At 42.4% G+C, this 18,554-nt stretch overlaps 1 protein-coding gene across 1 annotated transcript in view; it reads left to right on the forward strand.

Annotated features, from left to right (window-relative positions):
* The window catches only part of PTPRM (protein tyrosine phosphatase receptor type M), a 544,564-nt gene that overhangs the window by 451,224 nt on the left and 74,786 nt on the right, over window positions 1-18,554 (forward strand). The window contains exon 20 of the mRNA XM_066626178.1: window positions 5,220-5,307. Coding sequence (XP_066482275.1) covers window positions 5,220-5,307 — 88 coding nt within the window. The remainder of the gene's footprint in view (window positions 1-5,219; window positions 5,308-18,554) is intronic.

Below are 18,554 nucleotides of genomic sequence, written 5' to 3' on the forward strand. Positions count from 1 at the left end.
GTGGTGTTTTTGATATGTTTGGAGGAAGGCAAAATATTTCATGAAAAAAAAACTTGATTGTGAGAATGTTTATAGTTAATCCTTTTTGCAATCTTTGTTCCCCCATCTACTGCTACTTCTGTGCCTTTTTGTGCTATTCATTACGGTATTTTCTCATTCCTTGTTCTCAGCCAATTGTAGATCTTATATGAATGAGATGATGTCTTAGTGCTGTACAGGTTGACCAGCTACTGTGGAGGACAGAGTGTCTATACCTTCTATACCTTTAAACATTCTATAGAAGAGGGAATTTTGGCAGGGTTTTTGGCAACCCTACATAGAAGGGTTTAAAAGCTGCACCTGCCAAAATATCCTTTTTTATACAATGGTTAAAGGTGTAGGCACTCTGTCCTCCATTGGATCTCGTCACCCTGATGTTGTATAGCCAGTCATATTTGAGAGTGAGGACAATACTTCTTTGGTTGTTAATTTGTTGTGTGCTTCTACTTCCCTAAGACTATCTTATATTTTGTAGTCATTGATTGATTGGTTGATTGGTTGATTATTAAAATACAGAGTAGTTGGAGTTGTATGAGTTCAAATTCCATAAACAGCAATTTAAGGTTTTGTCTGCACTTCAAGTTGCATTAGTGTTGTCTACTATTAGTTAAACTGTCTGAAAAACAAATGTCACAGTCAGAAACTCCAACATTTCTCACTTATGCATTCAGCAGAATCAGTTCCTGGATTGTACTGCTTCAAGTTTACACCTTTCAATGTTCCTGATTGACTAAATTGAATCCTTCTCCCATACACTAGTTTTCTATACGCAGAGAGCATTTTATGGGGCAAATTCAGCCATGCATTCCCCCACCTGCAGGTTCAAGTGGTACAGTCCAGGATCTGCTGAAGGTATAAACTAGTCCTAAATTACGACTGAACAAGTTTTTATGTTCTCTTTTATTCTGGTGTACTCATTTTAGTTGTGTTTTATGAAACTGAATTGTAAAAGGTAGTAAAACTCTGAAAATGGTATCCATTCTGCATGAGAAACCTACAGTACATGATATATAACCCTGACATCTGCGCTCTTCTGGGTAATAATGTAGCCATTTGTGGGGACTAGGAGCTCTCATTTTAAATATCTTTACTTCCTATTTGCAACCTCTTGAGTTGTGCAAGTGGAATGTGTAACTGTATCCTATGGAAATAAATGAGGAGAGGAAAGAGCCAACTTGAGAAGGTTAATGAATCACAAGGCATGTGTCTTCCTGAGGAAAAATATGATTGTGTATGGGAGGTGTTCAGTTTACTTATTCATTGCACTCAGTTCTGAAGAGGCACAATAGTTGGTATTCATGGAATTGTTTCGTTTTATCATATTATAGACTTCCTACTATTATGAGCGTTTCCAGGGTTCACTGATATGCTACAAAATATATGAGATATAGTCAGAAACAACCCTTTAATTGTATGCTATAAAGAATTACATAGTGGAATTTATTTATGAAAACACCATGTGCACTGCTAAAAAAAACTTCGATTCAGCCCTTCCAAACGCACTTTTATTTCAAGGAGGGTAAGAGCTATTGCCTGAGAACAGGCCTAAATTTTAGGTACACAAATTGGAAATAATATACCTTGTACATTAATTATAGCATAAATGTATATATTGTACCTAGAGGATTCTTCCTGTAAGAGAAGCATTATAAAACCTGATCATCTCACTCTGTTCATTATCTTAGAGATAAATCTGGAAGACAAATTACTTGAGGTTACAGTTAACTACTGTTCCAAGGACTGTGTTGTTAAATTGAACGTTAATTGTTCTGCCTGTACATTCTTCAGATTAATGCAAATGAAACCTCATATAGAAATTCTTCCCTTTAGAAAAGCTCCTACATTCAAATTTAAAAGGGCAAGAAGCTACTTGGAGTCAATAAAAATTAAATTGGTTTCTGTAGAAATTATTCTTAGTGTAGTTGTGGTATAATAGAGAACTATGTCATTTCTTTGGGAATTTTTAGTTCCATCCTGTAAGATGCACAAACCTGTACCTATCTGAGTAAGTTCATAAGAACATAAGAACAGCCCCACTGGATCAGGTCATAGGCCCATCTAGTCCAGCTTCCTGTATCTCACAGTGGCCCACCAAATGCCCCAGGGAACACACCAGATCACAAGAGACCTGCATCCTGCTGCCCTCCCTTGCATTGGCATTCTGACATAGCCCATTTCTAAAATCAGGAGGTTGCACATACACATCATGGCTTGTAACCCATAATGGATTTTTCCTCCAGCAACTTGTCCAATCCCATTTTAAAGGCATCCAGGCCAGATGCCGTCAGCACATCCTGTGGCAAGGAGTTCCACAAACCAACCATGTGCTGAGTAAAGAAATATTTTCTTTTGTCTGTCCTAACCCTCACAACACTCAATTTTAGTGGATGTCCCCTAGTTCTGGTGTTATGTGAGAGTGTAAAGAGCATCTCTCTATCCACTTTATCCTTCCCATGCATAATTTTGTATGTCTCAATCATGTCCCCCCTCAGGGGTCTCTTTTCTAGGCTGAAGAGGCCCAAACGCTGTAGCCTTTCCTCATAAGGAATGTGCCCCAGCCCAGTAATCATCTTACTTTTGCTCTCTTTTGCACGTTTTCCATTTCCACTATGTCCTTTTTGAGATGTGGCGACCAGAACTGGACACAGTACTCCAGGTGTGGCCTTACCATCAATTTGTACAACACCATTATAATATTAGCCATTTTGTTCTCAGTACCTTTTCTAATGATGCATTGTGATCATTAGATCACCAGTGATTTCTAATGATCCATTTCTAAGTTCCATTGTGTTCACTGGGGCTTACTCCCAGGAAAGTGTGCATAAGATTGCAGCCTTTTCAGAAGGTACAGCGGAGGAGAATGAACATACAGGTATAACCTGCTTATCCACAGATTTTTTACCTGTCGTTTTATCTCAACAGAATGAGAAGGGCCCTTTAAATTAAAGAAAAAAAATGTCCCTTTACTCAGCCTCGCTTACCATTGTAATGCAGGGCAGCAGCAGGCAGGCAATCAGTCAATCAAACTCTCTCCGGGGGCTTAGAACAGCTTAGTTTCAGTTCGCACCTAGGGCAAGTGACCCCTCTCTTCCCCCTGGAATGTGTGTGAAAGAATGCAAAGTGATTATCACTTGCACTTTGCTTTCTGTTTGCATTCTTTCATGTGCTCCAGGAGAATGGAAGGGTTGCTTGCCTTGGAGTGAACTGAAACTAAGTTCTTGATTGATTGCCTGCCTACCTGCCTCCTACCACTCTTCCATATTACAATGGTAAGCGAAGCTATTTTTAAACAGCTAAGTAAAGGAACTTTTAAAAAAAAAGATCTCATTTAACACAATTTTCAGCATCCGTGAGAGTTCTGGTAACGGAACCCCTGCAAATGCCAAGACATAACCTCTATGTATAGTGGATGGAATGGGATCACTCGTGTGGAACATTCATGGGTATAAGAGGGATGCTCATGATGTATGTAGGTATGTATAAGAATGATGCTCATTTACACTATGTATGTATAATTAGGAACCACATCTTATTTTAATAGCATCAATATGAGTCTAATAAAGAGCAATGCAGTTGTTGCTGTTTACTAGTATCTGGATTGGTGTGAAAGAACAATTCAGACCACTCCTCCCCATTTGTCCTACTATCCCTGCTATTTTTTTTACTTAACCAAGGTGTAGGCTGCTTCTTGTGGAGATATGGACAGTGTGTTCATTAAGAAGGGTGATGCAATTATTAAATATTAGTTTTTCCTTTTCCTCGCCCATTATTAGTGGAATGAAGAACTGCAATCAACTAAAAAGAAGAAGAAAGAATAGGAAGGAGAAGGGGACACAGACACACAAGCAACATTAATAGTACATACAAAAAACGAAATTTGGAGCAAGCTAGTCTATAAACCTTAATCCATAAACACTATGCATGTACATCCTAAAATGGCTTCCAAATGACTGCAACTATATTCATTCATAATTGTTGTCTATAATAATCCATCCGTTCAAATGTTAATAACATTAAGAAGACCTTGATCCATTGAGTTATAACAAAAGAGCCTATTTTTGCTGTTTCTCTGTTAATTTCCACAGTGCAGATAGATTGCTGCAATATAAGTTGTATAACATTCCCAATCCTAACCAGTGCCGATGCAGCAGTGCATCTGCTCTGCATCCTATGCTGCGATTGAGCAGGCTGGAGTTCTCCTCAAGGTAAGAGGACATTTGTCCACTTGCCCCGGGGAAAGACCCAGCCACCAAAGTGGGTCTACTTGCGCCTATGCCTGCTAATTTGCTGGTGCAAGTCTGAGTGGAGCCATGTTGGGATTCCAAGATTGGGAAGGGGGATATGATATGTTGCACGTAACTGCAGCCAATCCCACCCCATCCTGAGACCCAGTCTCCTCTTCCCTGCCCCTTTGCACCCCCTCCCTGCCACTATGCTGCTCAGCGCAGCTCTTACCTGCTCCAGCTTGAGTTCCTTCCTGCACTGGCACCGGCGGGCCTTCCTGCCAGCACCATTGTCTTCCACACTGCCACAATGCGCTTTATGACACATTTGCAAAAGTACATGCTGGCACAGTGGTTGCTGCACTGGTACACAAAGACATTAGGAATGCACTGTAATGTGATTAATAACATCTTCCCAGGAAAAATATATTTCTCTACAAGCCGTGTCATACTCGTCATATAACAAAGCTAACTTCAGAATTCTTTAATTAGATCTTCACTAAAGACATTAAATATTCATTATTAATAAATCCTAAAGTCAGGTAACAATACTCACTACAATTCTTTGCTTAACAATTGTCATTAAATACCTCTGTTTATTCATTCATAGATTTGTATTGCACCTTTCAATCAAAATGGTCTCTAAGGCAACTTACAACAACAATTACAACAGAAAACAATTCAGACCTTTCAGATCCACGGTCAGTGCCTCTGCTCACTTCTCCAGTGCCTAGGCAACCAGCAGCTGGAGCAGAGTATTTTCAGGCAGGGAGGGGGAAGCAAGCTCCCAAGAGCTAGTCCATTCTCTGTCCAGCGGTCAGTGGCAGGTTGATAGCCTGTTCAATTACAGCTGATTTATCTCCCTTGTCTTTCTCTTGTCATTAATGTTTCTGTTGCTAAGTATGCCTTCCCTTGATGTTGTTTTTTGCTTCCCTTCTTCTTCTTTTTTTCTCATAGAGTTTCTTTGAAGGACAGTCTGCACCCTGGGACTCTGCTAAAAAAGATGAGAATCGAATGAAGAATAGATATGGGAATATCATTGCATGTAAGTGTTGACACTATAATTGTACTACTGTGGAAATTCCTTTTAGTAACTGACAACACTGCCCACTTATATCCTCCTCTGTGTCTGGTGTAAAAATAGAGCCCTAACTACCTTAATAAAAAATAAGAGAGAGATAAATACATCAAAATTATAAAGACTCTAACACACTCTAAATAGTATTTTATTGTATACCTAAAGTCTAGGATCCTAGTACTCTTGAACAAAGCAGATGTATAGCATTGCCCTTAAAATATATCTGAATCATGAGATGGTTTATTTCAAGTATTTCGGTATGGGCAGTGGGGGTAGAAATCTAGTGAAAACTAGGTGTGTCTAGGTCCTACTTAAAGAATAACTTTTATTTCATAGGTAGAGCACTTGCTTAGCACTTGCAGAAGGTCCTGGGTTCAATCTCCAGCATCTACAGGTGGGGCTGGGGAAAGAATCTTACCTGAAACCCTGGAGAACTCTGAGCAATACTGACCTAGATGGATCAGTTTTCTGATTTATTATAAGGCATCTTCATAGATGTTCAGCATTTAACTGTACACTTTATTTTCATTGGTTTTGGTAGGACTTTGGTAGGGCCAAAGTGGACATGAAGTTATCATGTTGTTTGTGCTTTCATTTATTATTTTTTTTTTGCATAAATTGGACCTGTAGGGGGAAGGCAATCATAACTAGGACCATGAGTTACATTTTTTAACCCTTGCTGCAAATGTCCTGATGAAAATTGCCCTCCAGCTCCTCATTACCCCATCAGCTTTGATCCCAGTAGGAGAAAGAGGCTACAAAACCCTTCACCATGGTCCTGATTTCTGCTATATAAGGGGGGAGGATGCAAACAAAAGGAAAACTATACATATAACATAATATGTATTTGGCCATTATTAACTGTACCTAATGTTTACTACATCGTCGGCAAAGAGGAAGTCACGCAGACATTTCAGCTGGACTTTGGATTTTGCTCTCAGTCTGGAGAGGTTGAAGAGCTTTCCGTCTGATCTGGTCCGGAGATAGATGCCTTCTGTTGCAGTTCCAAAGGCCTGCTTCAGCAGGACAGCGAAGAAAATCCCAAACAAGGTTGGTGCAAGAACACAGCCCTGCTTCACTCCGCTTCGGATGTCAAAAGGGTCTGATGTGGAGCCATCGAAGACAACAGTGCCCTTCATGTCCTTGTGGAAGGATCTGATGATGCTGAGGAGCCTGGGTGGACATCCAATCTTGGGGAGAATCTTGAAGAGGCCGTCTCTGCTGACCAGGTCGAAAGCCTTTGTGAGATCTATGAAGGCTATAAAGAGTGGCTGTCGTTGTTCCCTGCATTTCTCCTGCAGTTGTCTAAGGGAGAATACCATATCAGTGGTGGACCTGTTGGCTCGGAATCCACACTGCGATTCTGGATAGACGCTCTCTGCAAGTACCTGGAGCCTCTTTAGTACAACTCGGGCAAACAGCTTTCCTACAACGCTAAGGAGAGAGATGCCGCGGTAGTTGTTGCAGTCACCCCTGTCACCTTTGTTCTTGTACAGCGTGATGATGTTTGCATCCCTCATGTCTTGAGGTACTCCACCTTCTCTCCAGCAGAGACAGAGGATTTCATGCAGCTCAGTGACGATGATCTCTTTGCAGCATTTTAGGACTTCAGCAGGGATGCTGTCTTTTCCAGGTGCCTTGCCAAAGGCAAGGGAGTCCAGGGCCACGTGTTCTTCTAGGGTTGGTTCACTGTCAAGCTCACTGTCAAGCTCTTCCAGCACAGGCAGGCACTCAATGTTGTTCAGTGCTGAAATGTTCAGTGCTGAAATGTCTGCGTGACTTCCTCTTTGCCGACGATGCAGCTGTCACTACCCACTCTGCCAAAGATCTCCAGCAGCTCATGGATCGTTTTAGCAAGGCCTGCCAAGATTTTGGACTGACAATCAGCCTGAAGAAAACACAGGTCATGGTTCAGGATGTGGACTCACCTCCCTGCATTACAATCTCTGAGCATGAACTGGAGGTTGTCCATGACTTTGTGTACCTTGGCTCAACGATCTCCGACACTCATTCTCTCGATGCCGAGCCAAACAGGCGCATTGGTAAAGCAGCTACCACGTTTTCCAGACTCACAAAGAGAGTCTGGTCCAACAAGAAGCTGACGGAACATACCAAGATCCAGGTCTACAGAGCTTGCGTCCTGAGTACACTTCTGTACTGCAGCGAGTCATGGACTCTTCGCCCACAACAGGAGAGGAAACTGAGCGCTTTCCACATGCGCTGCCTCCGACGCATCCTCGGCATCACCTGGCAGGACAAAGTTCCAAACAACACAGTCCTGGAACGTGCTGGAATCCCTAGCATGTATTCACTGCTGAAACAGAGACGCCTGCGTTGGCTTGGTCATGTCGTGAGAATGGATGATGGCCGGACCCCAAAGGATCTCCTCTATGGAGAACTCGTGCAAGGAAAGCGCCCTACAGGTAGACCACAGCTGCGATACAAGGACATCTGCAAGAGGGATCTGAAGGCCTTAGGGATGGACCTCAACAAGTGGGAAACCCTGGCCTCTGAGCGGCCCGCTTGGAGGCAGGCTGTGCAGCATGGCCTTTCCCAGTTTGAAGAGACACTTTGCCAACAGTCTGAGGCTAAGAGGCAAAGAAGGAAGGCCCATAGCCAGGGAGACAGACCAGGGACAGACTGCACTTGCTCCCGGTGTGGAAGGGATTGTCACTCCCGGATTGGCCTTTTCAGCCACACTAGACGCTGTGCCAGAACCACCTTTCAGAGCGCGATACCATAGTCTTTCGAGACTGAAGGTTGCCAATACTAATGTTTACTATTTTGTGCCCGGTGTAACTAGCGTTTTCTACAAAGATTAAATGTGAGACAGTAAATGTTTGTTGAAATCAAGGAGAACTTGCAGACAGGTTGTCAAGGGTTTTTCAAACTGTGCTGGGTTGTCATGAGCCCACGTGCGGTGAGTCGCAACCTGGGCCCTCCCACATGCCCTTCTCCTGTTTGGCTCCAAATCAAAGCCATTCCAGAAGCCAGATTACTCACTGGAAGGGTGAAGAGGCCTCCTCTGGGCCACATCAGGCCAGCAACCCACATCAGGCCAGAATGACTCTCAGAAGCCTCGGAAAGCCACTCCAAGTTTACTTCCTAAAACCGGAAGTGGTTCTCTGAGGCCTGTGGAGGTCAGTAGAGTGGGTTGCTGGCCTGGCGCAACCCAGAGGAGGCCCACATTCCCTACCCCAGAAGACAAAGTTGGTCATGGTGCCAAGATTGGAACTGCTGATGTAGTCTGTCGGAGCATGCAGGCTACCGTGGAACATCATAACTGGATACATATTTCCTTATAAGAACACCTGTAGATAGGTGTTTTTAATAAGAATGAAATAATTTAAAAAAAAAATTTGAGAAAAGTAGAATATCTTTAAAAAGAGAGATTATCACATTTATTGCTTAAATTAAATGACGCCAATAGTGGAAATGAGAATTTTTTTTTAAATACTACAGAATATCTTTGTATTTCCTCTTCCTTTATCAACTTTTATTCATTCGTTGGAGACTACAGATACGCAATTCTAAACCAGCCTGAGCAGTGTCAAGTACTTCTGTGCATCCAATCAGTTAGGGTTACTGTGCAGAGTTTGAGACTCACAGCAGTACAAAGGAATGATGAGTAGCAGAGGGAAAACAAGATAAAAATATTAAATGCATAAATCAATTGTAATTTACAAAGCCATAGTGGAAACTCTAAGAGCTGCAAACGTTACTTTGATCAGTGGGATTTCAATTTAATTTTAATGTCATCAATATTTAGCAATGAGAAAGTGAATGATAGATGGAGATGAGTTGGCAGCATAAACTCGGAATAATACAAATTAGTGAAGACTTGATCCCAAGAGACTCTTGATTCAAAAAGATTACTGAAAAAAGACTTGACTGGAGTTGATAAAATTCTGAAATATCTACAGAGAATAAACAGCAAAACAGGATGCTAGAGTTTCCACTGAAATGGCAGAATAAAACAAGGAACCTTTTTTCATACAGTGGGCCATTAACATAATCTTATAATCACTGATGTAGATAACCAACTAGTTTAGATAAAACCATGGATAACAGGTCTGTGCTCTGGTAGCAGCCCACAAGGAAAGCACCAGATAGCACCAAGGAAAGCCAAGTCCTTCACTAGGTCCCAATGGCACTCCATTCCAGACCAATACAGCAGATGCTACCACTACTGCCAGGACTGAAGATTAAGAACATAGGAACAGCCCCACTGGATCAGGCCATAGACCCATCTAGTCCAGCTTTCTGTATCTCAGAGTGGCCCACCAAATGCCCCAGGGAGCACACAAGACAACAACAGACCTCTATCCCACTACCAACCTTTGCATCTGGCATTCTGAGGTAACCAACTTCTAAAAAAAAGGAGGTCACACATATACATCATGGCTTGCAACCCGTGATGGACTTTTCCTCCAGAAATTTGTTCAATCCCTTTTTAAAGGTATCTAAGCCAGATGCCATCACCACATCATGTGGCAAGGAGTTCCACAGACTCACTACATGCTGAATAAAGAAATATTTTATTTTGTCTGTCCTAACTCTCCCAACACTCAGATTCAGAGATCGGCCTAGCCAGATGGGCCCTCTGATGGGTGTTGATCATCAGACAGTGCCTGACCTGGCTGACCTCTGACGCCATCCCTGCCTGCGTGTTCTCACCATTGCCTCACAATGATCTATGTTGAAAGCATTGGTTCTCCCACAGAGTCACTTAGTATCAGAAGAATGTAGCCCTCCAACAACTCACTGCAGGAACAGTAACTGCATGTCAGCATGTGAGACAAATGTCTCCTCCTCTTCTTGCTCTGGAGAGACAGCAACAGAACCTCTAATGTTCCATATGAACAAAATTTGTAAGGGCTGATTTAATTTGTCTCTTATGCACAGCATTAGGCACGTGCAGTTTGTTTCTGGGAAAGGAAGTCAGTAGCAAGGAACCCCTGCAAAGGCAATAACATGAGTGAGGATGATGGGAAGGGTGACTGGATCATACCTACCGTGTCTAAGGAATTAAATTCTATTACAGGACTTTAACAGCTGGAATTTCCTATATTTCTTCATTAAATATGAAGTATGTAATTTTGAAATTGGTGAATTTAGCTCAAATTTCTTCCATTTTTGGCAAATTTATCAGGATACCATGGTTGTGTACAATTAGTTTTTTTATGAAGAAGTATTAACAGTTGCACCAAGCTCCCTACAGTCTCAGAGCAAGAAGTTGTCAAAATGAAAACATACCATTACCCAAGGGACATGGACTTAATTGGATATAAGAATATCCTCTTTACAAAAACAAGATAGAACTTGTGAGCAGCTGCATCTATAATTTTGCATATTGACCACAGATAACCTCAATTGCTTTTTTAATAGCAACCCTAATTTAGAGTTGCAATTTATATCAGGGAAGCATTAATACTAAATATTTGTGTATATACCAAATAAGAGGAAGAATTATAGCGTGTAGTTAGAAAACGATCCATAGCCCTGATTTAAACCCTAAGATACTATGTCTAAGTTGTTAATGAATCACAGTTTGGCTGCTTTGAGCAGCTTCTTTAATAACTACAAATGCTTTGAATAATGTTATTTTCATTGGAAGAGTTAAAATTTACTTTTCAGGAAAAAAGGAAAGGTTGGATTAAGTCACTCTCCCATTCCCCTCCACCCGTCTTTTCTCATAAGTAGAATTTTAGGTTTGTATAAAAGACTGTACATGGTCAGCCCTAGCTATACCGCATGTATCCTGAGGAGCAAAAAAAGCAAGCAGGGAACATTTCAGAGGTGTACAGTTCAACTCTGGCTTTAAATCACTATGTTTAAAACAAAAATAATGTAAAGGGCAACTGAAAGACTTAACTAGTAGCAAAGTTCCGATTAGGCCTGTTGTATTTCCACCTTCCAGAAGACAATTTTGTGCCTGAAAGGTACAATCTGGGAATCTGGAATCTAACAAATAAGCCTATGTTACTTAGATTTTTCACTAACGTGCCCTATTCAAATATTACGTCCATGCATGGATATCTGGTGGAAAAGACAGGTGGTCAGAACAGGCTAGTGTGATCAATTCTACTACATATAGCAAAATATCAGGAAAAAATATACAGATGGGGCCTTGGTATCTGCAGGGTATCCATTCTTTCACACACACACACACACACACACACACACACACACACACACACACACACACACACACGGATACAGAAAACCGTGGATAATCAAATCAGCGGTTTTTGTCCTCTGAAAGCCTTCAGAGCACGATACCATAGTCTTTCGAGACTGAAGGTTGCCAACATAAGTTTTCGTCCCTTTAAGTCCTCCAGAGGCGACCAGAATGACCCTTAAGGCTGAAAATACACAACTTCTGGTTTCTGAAGGGAAACCAGAAGTGACATTTTTGCCCTTATAAGGCATTCTGAGGCCTAGGGAAGATGTGCTCCCGTCACCTCTGGAGAGCTTTCTGAAGCCCACAGAGGCTGCGCATGTCTGTGCGTGACCTTCGTGAAAGGCCTTTAGGACCAAAAAGATGCAGCCTCTGGTTTCCAGAGGGAAACAGTTGCCCTTATAAGGCATTCTGAATCCTGGGGAACTCCTCCCCGGGCCTCAGAATGCCTTTTAAGAGCAAAAAACCCTTCAGAAACCAGGTTGGGTCTTTTCGGTCCTAAAAATTCTGAAGCCTGCAGAGGCTGCATACAGATTTGCATCTCTGGAGGGCTAAGGTTGGGCCAAGTCTGGCCCAATGTAGATCCAGAGACATGCACTGAGCCAGATCCATGGATTCAGAACCTCAGATATGAAGGGCCCACCTGTAGAATCCAACCAAGAGCAATATTAACTGTAGGCTTAAGACACATGAATTGGCTGTCAAACAATATTCAATTATGATTTAAAAATACAGTTAATGAATTTGCAACCCTAGTGGCCTGCTTGAAGTGAAGGAATACTTTGACTCTCAGTGTCATTGCTCTTAAACCTTGCCTGCCAGGGAAAAAGCGACAGGTTCTTACACTCTATACTACTAATACATTAGGGCAAAGGAGGAAGATTCAAGTAATTTTGACCAGCCAGAAAATGTATAAATCTGCTAAGTAAGGAAGTCAAGTGATTTTGCAGGCTCCAGTACCATTCCACTCTCCTATAAAACTTCCTGAATCTCTTCTGCCCTTCCATCTGCACAATTTTCTATGAATGCTCAATGTACCTTCAGGAGGCACTCACTTTACTGAAATTGAGATGTTCCTGCTATATGCAGTAGTCCCTTAATAACAGCCCTGCCTTTTTAGCCTTTCCAAAAAACATACCCTTGCTTCCAGTTTATCTGCCTACAGATTTTATTTGATCTGTTTGGCTTATCTTGCAACCTGACAATTTCTTATTCTATTCAGCGTATCATCTGTCAACACATCTCTACAGCACACAATTTGTTCTGACTACAACTCAATTCTTTACATTAACCCAACAATCACAGAACACCTTCAAGAGTGTTCTTGTAGCGCTGCAAGGTCAAACACTGAATACTGTATGTAAAAAAATGTTTTTGTTGTGCCTAAAGGGATCTGGGAACTCCATTTTTTTAAATCATCCCTACTACCTGAGATATCTGTTCAGCACCCTGGCCATTAGGTAGGACCAGACTGTAAAATCAGCTCTTGTTTCATTTTTAATTGTTTTAATGGTTTTATTCTAATGTTTTTATTCAAATGTTTTTACCTACTTATGTTTAATGTTTATGTTATATACCGCTTTGAGGTCTGGAAAAGTCATATACAAATCTTTTAAATAAATATACAACTGTGGGGCTGTAACAACAATATTGCATCCCGTTTTGTACATAATTAAGGAAACTAGCTTCTTTGTTTAACTCAGTGATTTTCAGCCTTTTTCATCTCATGGCACACTGGCAAGGTATTAAAATGGTCAAGGCATGCCATTGGTTTTTTGACAATTGACAAGGCACACTGAGCTGTCAATGGGGGGGCTCACATCCCCAATGGCCCTACTAATAAATGACCCTCTCCCAAATTCCCATGGCACACCTGGGGACCATTTGCGGCACACCAGTGTGCCACAGCACAGTGGTTGAAAATGGCTGGTTTAACCTGATGAGATCATTATAAGGACACTGGTTGAGATAAGATGAGTGTCCTATATGTGCCAGCAATGTCAGCTTGAATGTTGGTAGAATGCTATTAAAAAGTCACACAATGTTGGGCACAAATGTGTATGTGTATGCACATACATAAAAAGAGTAAATCTGAGATGTTTATGTCACTCCTACAAAAAAAAAAAAAACTCCAGATTTTATCATAGGTAGAAGTGTGCTGCACTGTGATAAGTGTGCGATAATAGAGGGCAGTTCCCCCATGACAGTGGACTTGACAGAAAAATCTTTAGAAGTTTTTAGGAACATGTTAACTGCAGAGATTAAGGCTGAAGCAAAACCTTCAACTGTAGAATCAGCCCTCAGGTAATTTAAGATCAGATGAATTCGTTAAAGAAAAGATTTGGCTTGAACAGAAATTCTTAATTCACACATTAAAGCAGTGGTTCTTAAACTGGGCCCCAGTCTGGGAACCTCTGCAGTTATTCCTTTAAGGGGCTGGGCGGGGGGAATGCAGTGATGCAATCCCCAGGATCGCGCCACATTCAGGGGGGGCAGGTCTGTCTTGTACTCACACAAGGCAGCATCAGGCTTCCAGGGATGCAAGGAGCACCATGGAAGCCTCCACAGTGCTCCCCAAGCTGTGGAGACTGTGAAAAGAACAATTGTGACCCACTTCTGGTTTGCAATCGCCTTGTGTGAGTACAAGAAAGTGCCTTCTCCCCAAAAGTGGTGTGATCCTGGGTATCGTGTCACTGCATTTTCCCCTTTACTGCAGTTACTCTCCCCTGCCAAGATTTACACCCAAGGAGTTTGAGAACCCCTGATTAAAGTCAATGGTTTACTCATATTTATGTGAACGGTCTACTGGCATAAGCATTTACTCACTGGCGTTCCTGAAGAACAGGCACCTGAACACAAGTGTAAAGTGGCTCTTCCCCCTCGCCTTCAGAGCCATTCGGAGCAGGGAGAGCAAAGCAGAGGAATCGCCTCTGTGTTTTTCAGGCTCTTGAAAAACTTAGCATTTTGTCCCCCTTCAGAAACGCCAGTGATTGTACAGTGTGAGGAAGGAAATGAACAATGCTGCAGCAGCAACTTGCATGAACAAAGGAACTCACAAATCAGATTTCCTGTTCATGGACAGTCAGTCACATTACTGCCATGAAATTAACAAATTCCCAGCTTATACATTTCCCTGCTCATGCTCGTAGTTAGAAGATACTGGAAGTGCCCCAGAAGAAGTAACTTGAGATTAATATGAATTATAAGCTTCTTGTCAAAATTTAACATCAGATCCTTTCCGACTCTGTGTGTGCAGGCCTGTGGTTAGCATTCTGTAGCTTCAGCCCACAGTTCTCAAGCCCAAGTGCAGTGTTATTTCCCTGTTAGTTATAGGTCATAACAGAAATGAAGAATTGAATACATAAATTGATGAATGACAGAATCCATGTCTTACAAATCATTAGAGTAGGCAGAAGGCAGGCCAACCATTAATGGCCATTGTAACAGTCATAATAGTCATTCACAACACAGGACTCAACAAAATTGTCACTGTAACAGTTGCAATAGTCATTCACAACATGGGGCAAAAAAGAAACAGCATGAGATTCAGATAATGCTAGGGTATATGTGGCTGACTTTAGTCACTCTCATTCATATCTGTTTGTTCACATAAAGTCGGTCTTTGCAAGGCTGATCACTTTCTTTTCCTGTCAACAATTGGGAAAGAAATTTATTTCTGACTTGTGATTGACAGCCCATTCCTATTCCCTGCCATGCTGAAGTATGCAGCTACACCAGTGGATCATGTGCTGTATGCTGGGGGGGGGGGGGGCGGGCAAGCAGAAAGCTAACTGCTGGTAAATAAAAAGTATTTTACTTACTCCTTGATAGGCCTTCTGGCCAGCTATGAATCTCCTCAGATACATGTCAGCTATGTAGTTGGCAGATGTATGAGGACAGGAAGAGGGCAGAGTGGAAAAATAGGGGATAGGATCTAGCGTACATTTTTACTGCTGAGATCCACCCTCTCTGGCCTGCTTCCTGCCCTCCCCCTCTCTGAACCTCCTACAAGGACCAATACCTCTTCCAAACTAACTCTGCCATCAGATAAAACTAAGAGCACTATCCTAACCCACTTTCCAGCACTGACATAGCTGTGCTCATGTGGCATGCTCTGCATCCTGCAGTGAGGAGGCAAGTCAAGAGGGCCTCCTCAAGGTAAGGGCATATTTGTTATTATGCCTTGGATCTGCATTGCGGCTAAGTCAGTGCTGGGAAATTGGTTAGGATTGTGCCCAAAGTGGGATAAAAGCTCTTCCCCTTGGGAGATAACTAATTTTAATGAGAAAATCTTCTAAATAATACTGGTATTTGAACATGGCAAACCCTGGTACAGTTTCAGTGCTGCTTACTAAGACCATGTCACATTGGGTGAAAATGAAAGTAACAAAATCTCTGGACGTACATTTTAACTTGGTCAAATCTACCTTTGAAGACAAAAAAATAATTCTGAGAGAAACCATATGACTGCATTACTTGGAGCTGATAAAATGGAAAAGGGGGGAAGTATCTGCCTCCTTAACCCATTTTTGCCCAACCGACAGGTGTACGCATTTGATCCTTGTTGTGTATTAGCAATGATGGGCAGAAATGACTTAGAGCCCAATCCTGGGCTTGATGTGCTGGCTTACCACCAACGCGCACTGTTACAAACGTGCCATAAGGCACGTTTGCAAGGCTTACCGCCTTGTGCCCATGCTTGGCCGGCGCTAGGTTAGCAGTGGGTGGGCCCCCGGCCTCTGCCGCTCAGTGGTCACACAGACCGCCAAGGCCCACAGTCACACAGACCACCAAGTAAGGTAAGCAGGGGTGGGGAGGAGGTGTTCTGGGGGGAGGCCAGAGAGGTGGCATACTGGGGGGAGGGAGCAAGGAGGGAGGGAGGCGGTTCTGGTGGAGTGGCCACCAGATCTAGAGTGTTCATGCGGGGCTTGGCACCCTACATGAACGCTCTCTCCTCACCGCTAACCTTTTGGTTGACGGCGAATTGAGTAGCCCCATTGCGGGGCTACTTCACTTACCCAGGGGAAGGGGATGAAAGTCCCCTTCTCCCGAAGTGCCGCCCGCGGATGCCGTGGGTGCGCTGGATACGGCCACGGGAGCGCAGGATTGGGCTGCCCAGCATAGTTTATGAAATCTCTTTTCTAACATTATGGGAAGATTAAATTGGGAAAAGTCAGTTGTAATTTAACCCCTACAGCAGAGGTTCCCAAATTGGAACATTGCAATGGCCCAGCCAGGGAAGCTCTGTCACTGCCTCCTTAAAGGGTGGGGCAACAGTGGCAGTGGTGACAAAGCCTCAACAATTGTGCTGCCACCAGGAGAAAGGTCTATATTTTTTAACTTGCCAGGGGTCCTATGTGCAGGGAGCCCACAGGCTCATCTGCAAGCCTTCTTGCACTTCCAAACTACTCTGAAATGTAATCACAAACCCTTCTGGTTTCACGACAAAACCGGAAGTTGATCGCGGTCACATTTCAAAGCAGTTTGGAAACACAGGGAGGCTTGCAGAGGGCCGCTTCCCGCACCCTCTGGAGGGCCAGAAAACCTCTAGTAAGTTAAAGCCCTTTTTCCCCAGCAGCAGCAGACCCAAGTGTTCCAGGAAGATGCTAAACGTTGGACAGACAACTTTCTCCTAGAACAAATGAAAACCACTTGAGAACCAGCACTCCAGGGAAACATCACCTGGAAGGCTGTCCAAAGCTGCCTTGGGTCTGCAGCCACCACCTCTGCACAGTAAAAAAGGAAAAAAAGCTTCTTACTGTGCCCCTCACACTGTTTATTCAAATGCAGAAGTATAGGGTTTCTGGTTTGATTTAAATGGACCACATGAATGAAGCAGCTCTTTCATATGCACAGTCCCTGAAAATCAAACCAGAAGTCCTGCCCTTCGACACTTGAAGAAACTATAAGGTAAGGAGGCAGATGATCGACTTTCTGCTCACTTTTAGCTTCTTCCAAAACAGACTTACTGTGCAGTTCTATATGTATATCTACTTAGAAATAAGTTTATTTATTATTTTATTTTTCACATTTTTATACCGCCCTTCGTCCAAAGAGCTCAGGGTGGTGTACACAGCTGCTCCCCTCTTTCTTGTCCTCACAACAACCTTGTGAGATAGGTAAGGCTGAGAGAAAGTGACTGGCCCAAGGTCACCCAAAGTTCCATTGTGACCAACGGGACTTACTTCCCAGTAAGTGTTGCAGCCTTAATTAAGTTTCCCATTAGTTAGAATGCAAATCTAGTTTTTGTCACATGATTGTTCCATGTTGTTTGATATCTGTTGTTGTTTTTTTTGATCCACAAAACTAATGACATTCCAATAGAACTGTTTTTTTTAATCAAAACACTCTGTGACTTCATCAGCTCATGTGGCCTAAAGCCAATCATAAACTTTTTCCCCATAAGTCAGTTGGTCACTACACTCAATTTCCTTTTGGATCAGAGATTTAATGAACCATGAGGACAGGTAAACAGTGAACACACAGTACTCATCCGTTGAAGATTGTCTCAGAGCATCACATGAATAGACGTAATGTACTTGATTGCAAGGAGGACAGCATTGAGATGGTTTACCAACCTCTTATCTAGAGAACTCTCAATTTAACGTGGGGACCCTTACAGAATAGGATTCAAAGTGAAACTTACGCTGAGACAGTGTAATGGATTTTGACATTTACATTTTAGCTGACACCAAGTACAATTACTATAAAGCACATGATATGGTAGGATAAGGGTATATTGAATGTTTGCTGGCAAGAAGCAGACACATCTAAGAAGAGAGGTCAGGAAAGAATTCTTAACAATGCAGCATTTTAAGCTACCCTTTTCTACTGTCATGACTATTCTAATGAAAAGTGTATGAATGTGACAGCCATTCTTCTAACCAGGGCTATGCCTTAGTTCAAGAAATATACACATACATGCTGAACAAGTTTAACTCACATCATATTGTTACGAAAAGGGCATATTACCCACATCCCTAAACTGTAGAATGTGTTTCCTTGTAATGAGAGAAAATAGTAGAGACTGATG

Source organism: Tiliqua scincoides, chromosome 4, assembly GCF_035046505.1.
Source record: "Tiliqua scincoides isolate rTilSci1 chromosome 4, rTilSci1.hap2, whole genome shotgun sequence".
NCBI lineage: Eukaryota > Metazoa > Chordata > Lepidosauria > Squamata > Scincidae > Tiliqua > Tiliqua scincoides.